The sequence below is a fragment of the Herpailurus yagouaroundi genome, unplaced genomic scaffold, assembly GCF_014898765.1.
Source record: "Herpailurus yagouaroundi ecotype Mexico unplaced genomic scaffold, PumYag 191, whole genome shotgun sequence".
Taxonomy (NCBI): Eukaryota; Metazoa; Chordata; class Mammalia; order Carnivora; family Felidae; genus Herpailurus; species Herpailurus yagouaroundi.
In genome coordinates this window covers 11,963,654-11,978,310 of record NW_024412422.1, presented here as the reverse complement: position 1 = coordinate 11,978,310, position 14,657 = coordinate 11,963,654, and the positions used below count along the sequence as shown (strand labels likewise).

General features: G+C 50.9%; 1 protein-coding gene across 8 annotated transcripts in view; it reads right to left on the bottom strand.

Moving 5' to 3' along the window:
- HVCN1 (hydrogen voltage gated channel 1) overlaps positions 1-13,350 on the bottom strand; it is a 37,029-nt gene extending 23,679 nt beyond the window's left edge. The window contains exons 1-3 of one of the 8 annotated variants that reach the window (XM_040443900.1): positions 13,185-13,349; positions 11,978-12,043; positions 6,646-6,685 (exon numbers count right to left, since the gene is read on the bottom strand). In XM_040443900.1, the coding sequence (XP_040299834.1) occupies positions 6,646-6,666 (21 nt within the window). In that variant the 5' untranslated portion in view covers positions 6,667-6,685; positions 11,978-12,043; positions 13,185-13,349. Of the gene's footprint in view, positions 1-496; positions 597-6,645; positions 6,686-11,977; positions 12,045-12,073; positions 12,193-12,478; positions 12,509-12,590; positions 12,690-12,718; positions 12,791-13,184 lie in introns of those variants that run through there. The other 7 variants (XM_040443901.1, XM_040443902.1, XM_040443905.1 and 4 more) reach the window with 7 other exon arrangements.
- Between the last annotated feature and the right edge of the window lie 1,307 nt (positions 13,351-14,657).

The following is a 14,657-nucleotide window of genomic DNA, read 5'->3' as shown; positions in this document are numbered from 1 at the left end:
GCCCTCTGCCACCACCGTGGCCCCACCTCTACCTCTCACGTGGAGGATACGGCAGCTCTTCACTACTCTCTGGCACTCTATCTGCGGCCAGACAGCACTTCTCAGAACATAGTCCCGTCACTCTCTCTGCAGAACAGGCTTGAGGCTGCTGTTCTTAGAAAAGGCCTGCTTGGTCCTTGGCTGGCATCTGGAGGGTTCCACCATTTACTGGTAAGAACAGCTCAGTGGGCCCAGACCGTGTGTGTGTACACAATTCAGTTTATGTCGAACACTTGCTTTCCTTCAGGGAGCCTGGAATTTTCTAAGTGCTGTACAGAAAGTACCTCCTTGACCAGCCCCCAGCAGCAACCTTGAGCCCCGAGTCTCTAACAGGCTTCCCAGTGGACACGTCACTTCGCGGTGTCCCCACCAGAGGAACTGAGTCCTCTGTTAGAGACCGTCAGCCACCATGAGGGCCCTCCACGCTTGGCAGCTGGCAGTTCCCCACTGAACATACCTGGATGGTGGAATGAATCCCTGGAGCAAACCTCTCCTCTGGCAGGAGGGAGGCGGGAGGGCCTCCAGGTGCACGGTCACCTACCCCAGGGCCGCGCCCCCAGCCCCCCGGGGATTGGTGTTCTGAGGAATGCCTATTTTTAAAATCAGGGAAGTCTTTAAATAAGCGTGGCAGCTTTTCCTTCTCTAGGGTGGGGAGGAAGTCTGAGGTTGGCAAAAACAACCACCACTGATGGCTGACTGGCTTGCGGGGGCCGCTGCTTATGGGCCAATGAGCCCGACCGGTGGCCCACGTCCCCCCCCCCAGAAATGCTGCAACACTTCTCTCCTTTTCCTGTGGGGTCAGGATCCCTCCCGTCTTGACAGAGTGGTCCGCTGGCAAGATGAGGGTGAGGCTGGGTGGAGATGATGCGGGCAATAACATCCAGTAGCAGGAGCCACAGTGAGCGTCAACTACCTCCCGGGCACCTGCCATTTCTGAGCTCCGTACAAAGTCCTCTAATAACACATTGCAACAGCCTCGTGAGGTGGGGAGTGGAGACATCTCCATCGACAGGCGAGGAAACTGGGAACGGACAGGCCAACAACTTTTCCCAGGTCACACGGCCAGCGAGAGTGAGACGCAGGCTGCCTGGCCCAGAGCCCCTTCCTCTTGCACAACCTCCTTGAATGCCGCCCTGGACCAGGCTCACAGCTGTGAGGAGCTCAAGGCCGTGCAGGGAGCTCAGCCGAGTGTTACTCAGTGAGAAAAATACACTTTACATGCTGCCTTTTAGTACACTCTGACATACATACACGTGTTCCACAACCAACACTCAAGTTTCTAAGTGCGAGAACTCTTGTATTTTCCGTTTTATTCTAGTTCATTGCTTAAATGACTGACTGCAGGAGTCACCAACAGGTTGAGTTTTAAAGATGCAGATATGGGAGGACGTGCCCAGTCTATTTCCCAGGGGTAAGGAAATGAGGATTGCCAGAGAGGAGACAGTCCCGTCTAAAGCGTGTGACGTCAGCCATGTTCACTGGGAAGCAGAAGTCAGGTTGTTTACAAAAACATAACAAAATGAAAGCATAGAAAGAAAAAAACAAACCGTTTTTCAGCCAGAAATTAAGACCTATCACCAATGTGAGACCGAGGCATCCAGGGAATTTCCAGCTCCAACATCTTAGCAATGCTTTGGCCCTGGAACAGAGCACGCTCTCCCTGCCTCACTGTGAAGTAGCCCATGGAGAGAGGACCTACCCTGCCATAGTCTAACCAGTGGCTCTCAGCCCTGGCTGCACTTTGGAACCACCTGGAAGCTTTAAAAAACCAAAACCAAAAAACCAAAAAACCCAATACCTGGGTCTCAGGCCCCAAGACTGTGATTGGTCTGGGGGTGGCCTGGGTGTTGGGATCTCCATCTGCAGCCAAAGTTGAGAACGTGCACCATAAATAAACCTGGCGCCTCCAGCTCATGAGAAATGAGCAAAGGGCTATAGTGATTTCTAAGCACCCTGGCTCCCAGGTGCCCCGTGTGGCTGGCGACACGCAATCCCCTGAGAGGAAGAGGAGGTCAGCTGCTGGTTGGAAACCCAGCTCGTCCTCATGACCCAGGGAACAGCTCCCGTGGGTTGAGTCTGTGCGGCCCTGCTCAGTGCTTCTCACGCACGAGCTTCTTTGGGCCCCACCACTGTAGACGGAGTGTTTCCGTTCCCATTTCACAGAAGAGGAACTCTGAGTTGCAGGGTGGTGGGAAGGGGCAGAGTCCACGGCCCCTCTCTCTCTGAACCAGGGCTAAAACCCCCGCCAGTTTCTCCTGCAACACCATCATCTTCCCCTCAAACACTAGGGCAGCCGGACAATAAAGAGCTGCTAAAAGCATTTCTAGGACAACATTTTTTTAAAAACACAGTTGAGGCGTGGGTTAAATGGGTGACGGGCATTAAGGAGGGCACTTGTTGGGATGAGCACTGGGTGTCTCACTGGGACGAATCATTGGGTTCTACTCCTGAGGCCAAGACTACACTGTATGTTAACTAACTTGAAAATTAAAACAAAACAAAAAAAACCCACAACTGAGGTGCCTGGGTGGCTCAGTCAGTTAAGTGTCCGACTTCAACTGAAGTCATGATCTCATGGTTTGTGGGTTCGAACCCCACATTGGGCTCCGTGCTGACAGTGCGGAGCCTGCTTGGGATTCTCCCTCTCTTCCCCTCCCCCCCCTTCTCTCTCAAAATAAACAAACTCAAGAAAGAAAAACAAACCCACACAATTAACTGCACAAGGATAAATTACTAAAAGGAACTTGTTCTCTGAATCAAGAGAGGCTCAGGTGCTACAAGTGATCCTGGCCCAATCTTCTCCAGCTCCAGCCCTTGTACTGGCCTCTGTGGCATGACAAAAAGGCTCCTGCGTCCCCCCTCTCAGGGGTCATTTCCCCCCCCCCCCAACAACTGTTGCCATTGCCCTCAGCATGTCTCCTTGGTTCCTCATCTCTATCCTGTGCTTCTGTGCCTTCGACCCTCACCCCACCCCACCAGCTCCCTGGTTTCATTCAGACTCCCCTGGACACTCCCCACCCCCACTTTACCTGCTGTCATTCACCCCGACGAACAGACCTTTATTCTAGATCTATTTCTTTCAGCATCTTTCAGCAACATGAGCAAAAGGAAGTAAATTCAGGATACTCCTAATACAACAGACTTATCATCCACCTAAGGTCTCTTTTACAATTGTAATCAAAGACCACACACAATCTCATATGTTATTTTTCCCACTAGATTTTTGGTTCCCCAACCCCCCCCCCTTTTTTTTTTTTAAAGAGACTGAGCGAGTGTGTGCAGGGCAGAGAAAGAGACAAAAGAGAATCTTAAGAAGGTACCACACCCAGCTAAAGCCTGACGCGGGGCTAGATCCCACAACTGTAAGATCGTGCGTGACCTGAGTTGAAATCAAGAGCCAGTGGCTTAACGGACTGAGCCACCCGGGCGCCGCAGATATATGTTTTAATGGCCAAGAAACTTCACCAAGAAGTTAATGCTCTCACTATTGCATTTACTGACTGTTCATTTTTAGCACTTTTATCGCCAATTCAAAGGCCACATTTCCTCATATTTTGACACTCTTGAAATCTGAATGTCTCACAACTGACCAGTGTTAACATTATGCAACATAAGGTCACAGTAAATGACAGTATTATGTTCTTTGTGATATATAAAATAATGGCGCATCTATAATCAATGGTACCTCATGTGACAAGAAATACGGTGCTGTCAGTCAGTTTTCTTTTCATGGGTTATCTCCTTTTAAGTGAGATGCCCATGTTTGATTAGGAACATTTTCATGATGCTCAACACACGCTATCGAATTTTGTCCAGAACAACATGGGCTGCTTCTATAACCAGCATTGAGCATTTCCACATGCTCTTTTGGTTTGCCTGATTTAATACGTTCCAAGCTCAGGGTGGCTTGGAAGCTGGTCACACAGCCCACAAGGGACAGATGTAGCACTGGAACCCAGGCTGTCCGGCCCTGAGCTGGGGCTGACCCGCTGGAGCCACGGAGCAACCCAAGGCCGGCTTGCACAGGGGGGAAACTAGCGCCTCCCAGACCAGAAGGTAATCTCCAGAACTAGGGTTCTCCATGGTCAAAGAGCAGATTCCTCAGCCGGGCATACAGGGACCTTCACCTTCACCATCACCTCACCCCTCAACTCCCCTCTGCTCTGTAGAACTTTACATGAGCCTGCCTCCAGGCCTTTCTCCATGCTGTTCCCTCTGCTGGAAATGCCCTTCTCTTGGATCCCGTAAGTTCAAATCCCAAGGCCCAGCTCAAAGGTTGCCTTTTCTGTAGAACCCTCCACGACCCTCCAAAGGAAAGGGGTCTTCCTCCTCTGAACATGAGCCCCACGTTCCGTGTCATCCTCCCCAGATTCTGGGCACCGAACTCGTAAATCCCTCCCAACTGCTCGCTTCTCTCCAGTGCCAGCGCCTCGCTCCCTGCTCCCCTGCAGGAGGGCTCCCACCTTGCTTGCCCCCCATGTGCTTTCTGGCATTTCCACCCATCTCCACAGGACACCAGAGAGGGCTTTTCAAAGTCCAGGCCTGATCAGGGGCTGCCCTGCCCACCAGTGGCCTGCCCACTGTTCCTAGCACCACCACCAGAACCTTCAGTGTCCCCTGGGCCCTGCCTGGCCTTGTCTCTTCAGATTGAGCACGTCCTGGCCCCCACCACGCTGCCCTACCCTGGCCATCCGCCTTCTGTCCGTGGCATAGGTCGCTTCCTCTGCCAAGACTCACAGTCTTCATCCTCTACCTGGCTTCCTCCTCAGGCCCCACAGGTGTCAGGTCGGGGAGCCCTCTGATCTGAAGGTCTGAAGGTCTCAGTGGCCCTTGTGAGGGGCCCACACTAACCATGGCTTCTCCTTTACTGCGCACCCCATGTGCACCTTCACACATTCAGTGTTGTGACTTGAGACCGGTCTCGCAGCTAGAGAGGAAGTCACCAGCAGGCAGAGACCAATGCCTTCAGTTTGGTAGCTATGGCCTGAGAGCTGTAGTTGGTTCCAGGACATGGCTGGTGTTGATATAAACATTTGTGGCTGAATGAATGAATGAATGAATGAGGGAAGGAATCCTCCCCAGAGAGCCGGTGCTGCCCCTGTGCTCCCCACTCCCGGCTCCCTTCCTGCCAGGGGTGAGCTCTTCCTTGGTCTCTTCCTTCTGGAGACCTGTCTTTGGGCTAGACTGTGTCTGAAAAGCAGACAGGGCACAATCACTAGTCAGTAATCAGGACATGGAAGCCAGACAGCGTGGGTTTGAACCCCTTGCCAGCTGTGTGACCTTGAGCAAATTGCTAAACCTTGCTGGGCTTCAATTTCCCTACCTGGAAGATAAGGGAAAGAACAGTACTTAGCGCACAGGGCTGTTGTGAGCATTAAATAATCAAATACACAGAAAGCCCTTAGCACATGCCTGGCACAGCAGTGAGTGCTCCAGAGACATTGCTTGAGTTATTATTACAACTTCTGCACCTTAGTTCATTAATTCAAAGACAAACATGTCCCCAGATTTCAACATTTCTGAAATCAGAGTTGGTGGCATCCACTGGCCATTTACCCCACCACACTGTTAACAGACCTAAAATCCAAAGGACTCTTACAGTTAAAGGGGTCATCAATTTGATGACATACAGGATGCTCATCATTATCATCCCATGGCCCTGCTTCTTGGACCCCGCCCTCCTCACCCTGCTGCCACCCTGAGCTTCTAACGCTGCCCTGATGGCTCTACCTGGCCAGAACCTCCTAGTGAACAGGTGAAACGGAAGCCAATGTTTCCCTTCTGCCTTGTCCTCACTATTCACAACTGATGTCCCCTCAAACCCAACAAACCTGCATCCAGATATCAAGAACAGGGTTTAATGGCTCTGCTTGGGATGGTCTCATGCAACAGGAAGCAAAGCATTCTCTCTGGAGAGAGGCCAGGGTAAAATCCTACTTCGGCCACTTCCTACCTGTGTGATCTTGTGCAAGTGTCTTTATCTGTAAGATGGTAAAATGGGCAGTAGGGAAAAGCCCCGTATGGGCTCAGTATCAGCCTAGCATTCTGAGACCACTGTCTCTTCAACTCCTCCCAACCTTCAGGAACAAGGGTAATTTTAGCTCCCTTTTCCAGATAAGGACACAGAGACTCAGGGAGGTGAAAGTCTTGGCCTATGACACATGGTTATTAAAATGCAGAGGTGAGGGGTGTCTGGGTGGCTCAGTCGGTTAAGCGTCTGACTTCAGATCAGGTCACGATCTCACAGTTCGTGAGTTTGAGCCCCGTGTCGGGCTCTGTGCCAACAGTGTGCATCCTGCTTGAGATCCTTCTCTCTTCCTCTCTCTCTCTGCCCCTCCCCTGCTTGCACACATGCGCTCTCTCAAAAATAAAGAAACATTAAAAAAAAATGCAGAGGTGGTGTTTGAATGGTCTGATTCAGGTTATTAGGCCATCTTGAGGTTTGTGACTTCCTGCTACAGTTTTCACCTTTGTGACGAAACACTTTGGTAAGGCAGAAACACCCCAAACAGGTGTTTTCCTTTTATCTTGTTTGTAACACCAAGCAGAACTGTCTTCAATGCCAGGAAGTCCTTTAATGCTGCTGGTCTGCCAGAATTAATTTACCTTTTCATCCCAGGTGGCCATTTTCCTGTCCTCTCTGGATCTGGAAAGTAAGAAAACATTTGTCTGGATCTGACATTCTGCTCTCCTTTATCTTAGTATGTGCTTTGCAACACTTTGTTACAAATTATTTTTAACTTGCTTACCTTAACAGCCTCTGAAAATAGCATAAAGCTCAAAGTGTATGTGGAAGGATGCACATCCTTGGCATATACCCAAAGGAATTGAAAACAGGCACTCAAACAAATACATGTACACAAACAGTCACTGCCAAAAGGTAGAAATAACTCAAGTATCCATTAAGGGATGAACGGATATATCAAAGATGTCATATCCATACAATGGAATGTTATCCAGTCATAAAAAGAAATCAAGTACTGATCCATGCTACAACATGAGTGATTTATACTAAGTCAAATAAACCACACACAAAACATCACACATTACATGATTCCACTGATCTGTAATACCCAGAACACGCAAATCCACAGAGACAGAAAGATTGGTGGCTGCTGGGGAGTAGGGTGATGGGAGGCAGAGGGTGACTGTTTAGGGTGCAGGGTTTCTTTTTGATTTGATGAAAATGTTCTGGAACTGGATAGAGGTGACGGTTGCATGATATTGGGAATGCACTAAATGTCATGGGATCGTTTGCTAAATGTTCACCAAATCGTAAAATGGTTAATTTCATGTTATGTGACTTTCACTTCAGTTTACACTTAAAAAAAAAAAAAAAAAAAAAAAAAACAGACATACACTCCAGTGCTGGGAATGCCTTGGAAAGCAACAAAGTATCTATATGTCCACCAATGAGGTTCTGGGGGCGCCTGGGTGGCGCAGTCGGTTAAGCGTCCGACTTCAGCCAGGTCACGATCTCGCGGTCCGTGAGTTTGAGCCCCGCGTCAGGCTCTGGGCTGATGGCTTGGAGCCTGTTTCCTATTCTGTGTCTCCCTCTCTCTCTGCCCCTCCCCCGTTCATGCTCTGTCCCTCTCTGTCCCAAAAATAAATAAAAAAACCAAAACAAAACAAAAAAAAAAGGTTGAAAACGAAAAAAAAAGAAAAATAAATAAAAATTCATATTACAGCATAGTGTATACAGTATGACTCCATCTACATGAAAAATTACATATGCATTTTTATTTTATTATTACTTATTCGAGAGAGAGAGAGCAAATGCAGGGGAGGAGCAGAGAGAGAGAGGGAGACAAAATCCCAAGCAGGTTCTGTGCTGCCAGCGCAGAGCCCAACGCAGGGCTTGATCCCATGAACCATGAGATCATGGCCTGAGCTGAAATCAAGAGTCAGACACTTAACTGCCTGAGCCACCCAGGTGCCCCTACGCATGCATTTTAAAAAATACATCTGCAAGAATACAGCCAAACTCTTTACAGTGGTTATTGCTGGACAAAAAGGGAGTGTGGGTATTTCCTTCTACTGACTTCTAGAAGGTCTGAACTTTTACAGTGAGTTTGTGTTACTTCTTAAAATTTATTTCTGGGCATCTGGGTGGCTCAGGCTGTTAAGCTGACTTTTTGGCTCAGGTCATGATCTCACGGTTTGTTGAGTTCGAGCCCTATAGTGCTTACAGCACAGAGCCTAGAGCTGGAGCCTGCTTTGGATTTGGGGTCTCCTCCTCTCTGCGCTCCTCTCCCCCCCCCCCACTCACGTGCACTCTCTCTCTCAAAATTAAACAAACATTAAAAAATTTTATTTTTAGTGTAGGTGACATATGCATATACTAAAGGGAAATAGGAACGCCAGGACAGCTCAGTCGGTTGAGCATCCAACTCTTGATTTCTTGGGATTCTCTCTCTCTCCCTCTCCCTTGCTTGCCCTCTCAAAATAAACTTTAAAAAGCGAAAGAACACAAAAAAATATGACAAAAAAACCTCCTTTCTACCCATTCTCCCCAGAAGCAGCCACTTGGGGAGAGCGCAAGTAGGGGAGGGGCAGAGAGGGGGACAGAAGATCTGAAGCAGGTTCTGTGCTCACAGACTGAGCTGAAGTCAGACACTCAACTGACTAAACCATCCAGATGCCCCAGAAGCAGCCACTCTTACCAGTCTCTTTGTGGCCTTCAGTGGTGTTCTAGGCCTTCAGCAACACACCCGTATTTACTCTTTTTTTTAAAACTTAAACAAATGTGAGCCCACGCATACTGCGTGAATCTCGCTTGTTTCCGTTTAGGGTGTGGCAGGCTCAGTGATGACCCACCCCCAAAGATATACATGTCCTAATCCCCAGAACCTGTGAATATGTCACTTTACATGGCAAAAGGGACTTTGCAGATATGGTTACATTAAGGATCCCAAGACGGGGATTATCCATATTCAGGTGGGTCCGATGTAATCAGAAGGGTCTTTATGAATAGAGTAGAGCAGGAGAATCAGACACAGAAGGACAGGTGAGTACAGACCCAGAAGTTGGAGCCAGAGATTTGAGGATGTTATGCAACTGGCTTTGAAGATAGAGGGAAGGGATTGCAATCCAAGGAATGCAGACAGCCTCTAAAAGTTGCAAAGAAACAGATCCTCCTTTAGAGCCTCCAAAAGGAATGCGGCCCCGCCAAGGCCTTGATTTGGACCCAATGGATTGATTTTGTACGTCTGATGCCCTCAGCACTGCAAGGTAATAAATTTATGTTGTTTGAAGGCTCAAATGTGTGGTGACTTGTTACAGCAGCCACAGGAAAATAATACACTGTTTCAGATTGTCCTAGATCGATGTGTGCTAAATCAAGTGCACTCCTTGGAATGACAGCCCAAGACTTCCCTGTAGGAATGTATGTAGTCCCACTAGTGATCAGTGTTGAGATTATTTCCCCATCTTTTCCTGCCCCAATGTTCCAATAACACTGCACACTGTGTGATTTTATAATTGGGGGAAAAAATGATCATTCTGAAAAAAAAATGTTCACATAGACTTAGAAAAAAAAGTTCTTCTCCTTAGTACCATGCTGGGGGCATAAGGGACTCTTAGAGAATTTCTTCTTGGTTGACTGACAGAACAGCTTCTGTAACCAGCAGAGTTCAGCTCAGTGTGTTCCTGTTCTAGCCCCTTGGGTCCCTCGACCTGCTCTCAGGAGATGGGCTGAAATGGAACCATTAGCACAAGCAAAGGTGAAGGGGGCAGTTAAGGCGCCCGGAGATTTCCTTCCTTCACAAGACAGGAAATAGAACCAGCACATATATAAAAAAAAAAAAAAAAACAAAACCCCAGGTTCACTAATTCAAGCAACAGAAAATTTCAACCTACTACCAACTGCCCATTAAAACAGACAAAAGTTGGGGCGCCTGGGTGGCGCAGTCGGTTAAGCGTCCGACTTCAGCCAGGTCACGATCTCGCGGTCCGTGAGTTCGAGCCCCGCGTCGGGCTCTGGGCTGATGGCTCAGAGCCTGGAGCCTGTTTCCGATTCTGTGTCTCCCTCTCTCTCTGCCCCTCGCCCGTTCATGCTCTGTCTCTCTCTGTCCCCCCAAAAATAAATAAACGTTGAAAAAAAATTAAAAAAAAAAACAGACAAAAGTGATAAAACTCAATGCTTGTGGGGCTGTAGGGAAACTTGCACATATTGCCAGGCATAGTTTTTCCTCAACAGCCATCTGGTGATAAGTGGCAAGTGCCTTCAAAATAATCATACTCTTGACTTGAACACAACAGTTTGGGAACTATTATCTCAAAGAAATAATTTGATAGCAAAAAACATGTACAGTGTGGACAAGCTAAGCTGGATATGATGCCTAGAAGCTGGAAAGACCCCACAAGCCCTGCTTTTGAGAAAAGCCGAGAAAGGCTATGGGCTGACAGAAGCAATGACAACTCTGGGGTGTCATGTCGAAATACAGAAAGAATTCTGTTAAGTAATGAGAAGAAGAACCCTGAATGGTTGCACACACTTGCTTGCAATTGTACAATATAATTGGAACATTCACTATGTGCCAAGCGCTGTGCTGAGTTCCGGGGAATCCAAAGCCAAGAAGATAAAGGCCATGGCCCTGACAGACTGATACTTCAGCTGGACGGACAGACAAGGAACCAGGGAAACACATAAGCAAGGTAACACCACCCAAGACTAAGCATGCGAAGAAGGAAAAACAGTAATGCAAGAAGGGACCAGGCCAGCGTGGCTCCTGCAGGTGGAATAGTGGGGGAAGACTTGAGTAGGAGACTTGCATAGTGGTCCCTGAATTGCAGAGAGGTTAAGTCACAAGAAGATGGCTGGAAGACCATGTGCACTGGCCCTCAGAGGGCAAAACAAAAACAAAAACAAAAAAAAACCCACAGAAAAACACAAAAAACCTTCAGCAAGTCCAACGAAGAAAGAGGAGGTCAGTGTGGCTGCAGTAAGGGGGTGGTGGCAGGAGACAAGGGTCTGATCTCATAGAGGGCGTGGTAAACAACTCTGAACATTTGGGGGTCAAGAGTGGTGGCAGGGAGGCCAAGAGGAGGCAAACGATACGGGGATGCAGAGCAATGGCCGGATACAGAACATGCCGAGAAGTAGAACCTGCTGCCGGCTTACATGCTGGAGAGGAGATGAAGACCAGGTTTTGGGGCAAGAACACTCTGGACTTCCTCCTTCACTCTAAACCAGGGATGGGGAGGGCTTGGGGGCTGCAGAGCAACTCTGGAATTGTGCGAGCCTCAGCCCAAAGATTTTCAAAACCCTGCCCCTACTTCCCCCCAGGTACTCGGAGGGTGAGAAGTTACCACTGCCAGCTTTCGTCTTATCAGAAGCTTCCAGCCGATGTTGGGCCTTTCCAGAAACACTGCAGGTCTCAGGTGGCCCTGACTGACCTTAGGTTTAAGGTGACCAGGACAGAGGAGTGCTTTCAGAGGGGCGGGTGAGGCTGGAGGGGGACACAGCTCGGTAGCAACCTTGGGCCAGAGGCTGGGCTAAGCTTTTATACCAACCATCTCACTTAACTCTCAGCACTCCTGTGAGGGAAGTACCATGCTCAACCCCACGGAACGGTCGAGGGAATGAGGCATGGAGAGGTGGAGTCCCATGCCTAAGCCTGCAGGAGCCCCTGCACTCAGCAGAGGCGCGGGGCTGGGGTGTAAAGGTCTCTGAGTTCCTGCAGGGGGCTGGCTGTACCTCCATGTCCTGGAGTTTAACCTGTCCCCAGCCTACCCTTCTAGTTCCTCAGCACACCCTGCCCCAAGAGGTGTTTCCAGTATTTCCAGGTGAAGGATTTGCTGCCCTGGAGGTTCCCTCATTTCAGCCTCCCCCCGGGGTCCCCAGTACTACGTTTACCACTCCTCTCTCTGCAGTCTCCCTGGCGGGGCAGCGAGAGGCAAGGACGAGGAATAAAAGGATTTAGGGGTTCACACGGACCTGGGTGTGAGTTCTGGCTCTGCCTCCTTTGGCAGGGTGGCTTGGCCCGAGTGTCGGTTTCTTCACCTGTGAGAGGGAGACAAGGAGGGTACTTACCTCACCTGTTGCTGCGCTCAGCGTGTGATGAATGAAGGCACCTGTCCCCACGTTAAGCACGCCGTGCAAAAGGGCAGTTCTTATCAAGGCTCCCGTTTTTCAAGGGGAGGTAACTGAGGCCAAGAGGGACTTCCCTCCCATGTCGCGTGGCATACTGTCTCCTGCCCCCCCCCCCCCCCCCACCTGACTCTAGTACCCTCTGGACAAGGGCTGGGGGAGGGGTCCCCCGGGGAATGACCGTCCGCCCTGGTAAACGCTAGAACAGAGGGCAACTGGGGGCGGGGTCCCAGGCAGGCTGGCGGGGGAGCGGCGACGGGGATGAGGGTCCGCTCCTCGGAGGGCGCCGGCTGGGAGGGCTCGGAATGGGGGCCGCGCGCCCCCCCGTCCCAGCGCCGGAGCACTTACCCTGCGCCCCTCCCGCCCGCGGCCACCGCAGCGACTGCGAGCTCTGCGCCCGCCGGGCCGCCCCGCCCGCCCCTTCCGACCCACCCTCCTCGCGACCCGCCCGCCCTCTCACCCTTTCGCGTCTCGGTCCCTGGCTCCCGCCTGTGTCTCAGTCCCCTTGCCCTGGCCTGCCTGTCTCCCCTGTGGTCTCCGGCTTGTCCCCCACCCGGCCGCCTCCCGCCCCGCAGCCCCGAGCCTGGCCTGGGCCTCTCGCGGTCCCGCGGATGGACAAAGGTCCGCCCGTGGGAGCCAATCGCGAATCACGAGAATCCTGTCCCAGGCGAGCCTGAGGGAAGGGGTGGGAGGAGGGAACCACTTCCTTCCTCCTGCGGGATGGCGTGGGGGCGGAAACGCTCCCCTCCCCACCGCACACGCTCGGGGAAGCTGGGCCTGACTTCTGGCAGCACCCCTGTCCTCATTACTTGGGGGTGGCTCCGAGCGGCTTTGAGGGTCCCCTGCATTGCATCTGCCACGTAGGGGTTGGAGAGAGGGCAGAATGCCCTCAGGGGATGGCCAACCTTGAGGTGGTCCGGACACCCGGGGGGGGGGGGGGGGGGGCTGTGTCTGGCAGTGGCGAGGGGTCCTTGCCGGGGGCTGGTATTGGCAAGGAGGAGGGCGCCTTCCTGCCAGGAGGCTGAGCCCCCTGGCCAGGCTGACTCCTACTCACCTTCCCGCGCAGCTCCAACGTCCCTCCCCGCCCAGGGCTTCCCCAGCACTCTGCACGCACTTCATTCTGGCACTGCTCTGGAATGGGTTTCTGTTAGTTTCCGTCTTCCAAAAAAGACCACTTGCCCCAAACGCCTCTGGGCAGAGGCTCTCTCCCACGCACCTCCCTGCTTCTGGTTTAATTGGGGGTGGGAGGAGTCTCAATCCTGGGAGTTCTGGGAGTTTCCCATTGCAGCTGTAACAGGTTACCACAAACCCAGTGGCTTAAAACAACACGAATCTGTTATCTTAACAGCTGTGGAGGTCAGTGGCCCAAATGGTCTTAATAGGGCTACAATCAAGGTGTTGGGAGGGCTGTGTTTCTTTTGGAGGCTCTAGTGGGGAACTCATTCCTTGCCTTTTCCAGGTGGTGGCTTCACTTTGACCTGTGTTTTCATCATCCCATCTCCTCTAGATCTGACCTTTCTCCTTCCCTCCTAAAAAAGACCCTCTTGATTACATGTGGCCCATCCTCAACACCCTTGACTTAATCACACTCTTTCAACAGGTACTGTATCCACAGGTCTTGGGGCTTAAAATGGGGACATCTGGGGGGGGGGGGGCTGTAATCCTCAGGGGCATGGTTTCCATTGGCTTCCACTGAGTCTGCTCTTCCCAATCCTGCCCCCAACCTCTTGCTGGGTAGTAAGTAGGCTTTCTTAAAAACATCTCAGTCTGATCTGACTTCTCAGTCACATTTTTGTTGTTACAACATTCCTATTCTGGTCCCTAAGCCATAGTCTGGTCCATTTTAAACTTCAACCTTCTTCTTTCTTTTTTTTTTTTAAGTTTTTAAAAATTTTCTTTATTTTTTGAGAGACACAGAGATAGAGACAGCGCGCGCGCGCGAGAGAGAGAGAGAATGAGTGGAAAAGGGGCAGAGAGAGAGGGAGACCCAGAATCCAAAGCAGGCTCCAGGCTCCTGTCAGCACAGAGCCCAACACGGGGCTCAAACTCACAGTGAGATCATGACCTGAACCGAAGTCGGACACCTAACCGACTGAGCCACCCAAGCGCCCCTCAACCTTCTATTCTATTAAAAATGCCCCTCCCCTACCAGTGCCAGCTGGACAGAATGGAAAGGATGTGTGCACTAAACTGGTCTGTGCATTCACTCCCTCAGGGTCTGGGAAGGGAAGAGGTGGAGAGAACAGGTATCAGGTATCTCTCCACCTTACTGCCCACCTGGAAGCTGCAATCCTCTTTCCATAGGCTTTAACAATTGGTCCTGCCTATAGTTACAAGCAAAGTGCAGACAGGTGGTGGCCTCAACAGGCCCTAGGAAGCCAAGGCTCAAACCTCACCCCAGCCTTGATCTTCTGGCTGACCCCTGCTGGAGACATCTCTCATTATCCCTCCATCCCTCCCGTGTGCTGCCTCCTGGCCCAGCTCTGCAGGGGGCCTGGGGAAGCCCGCAGCTGCCAGCCTTACCTAG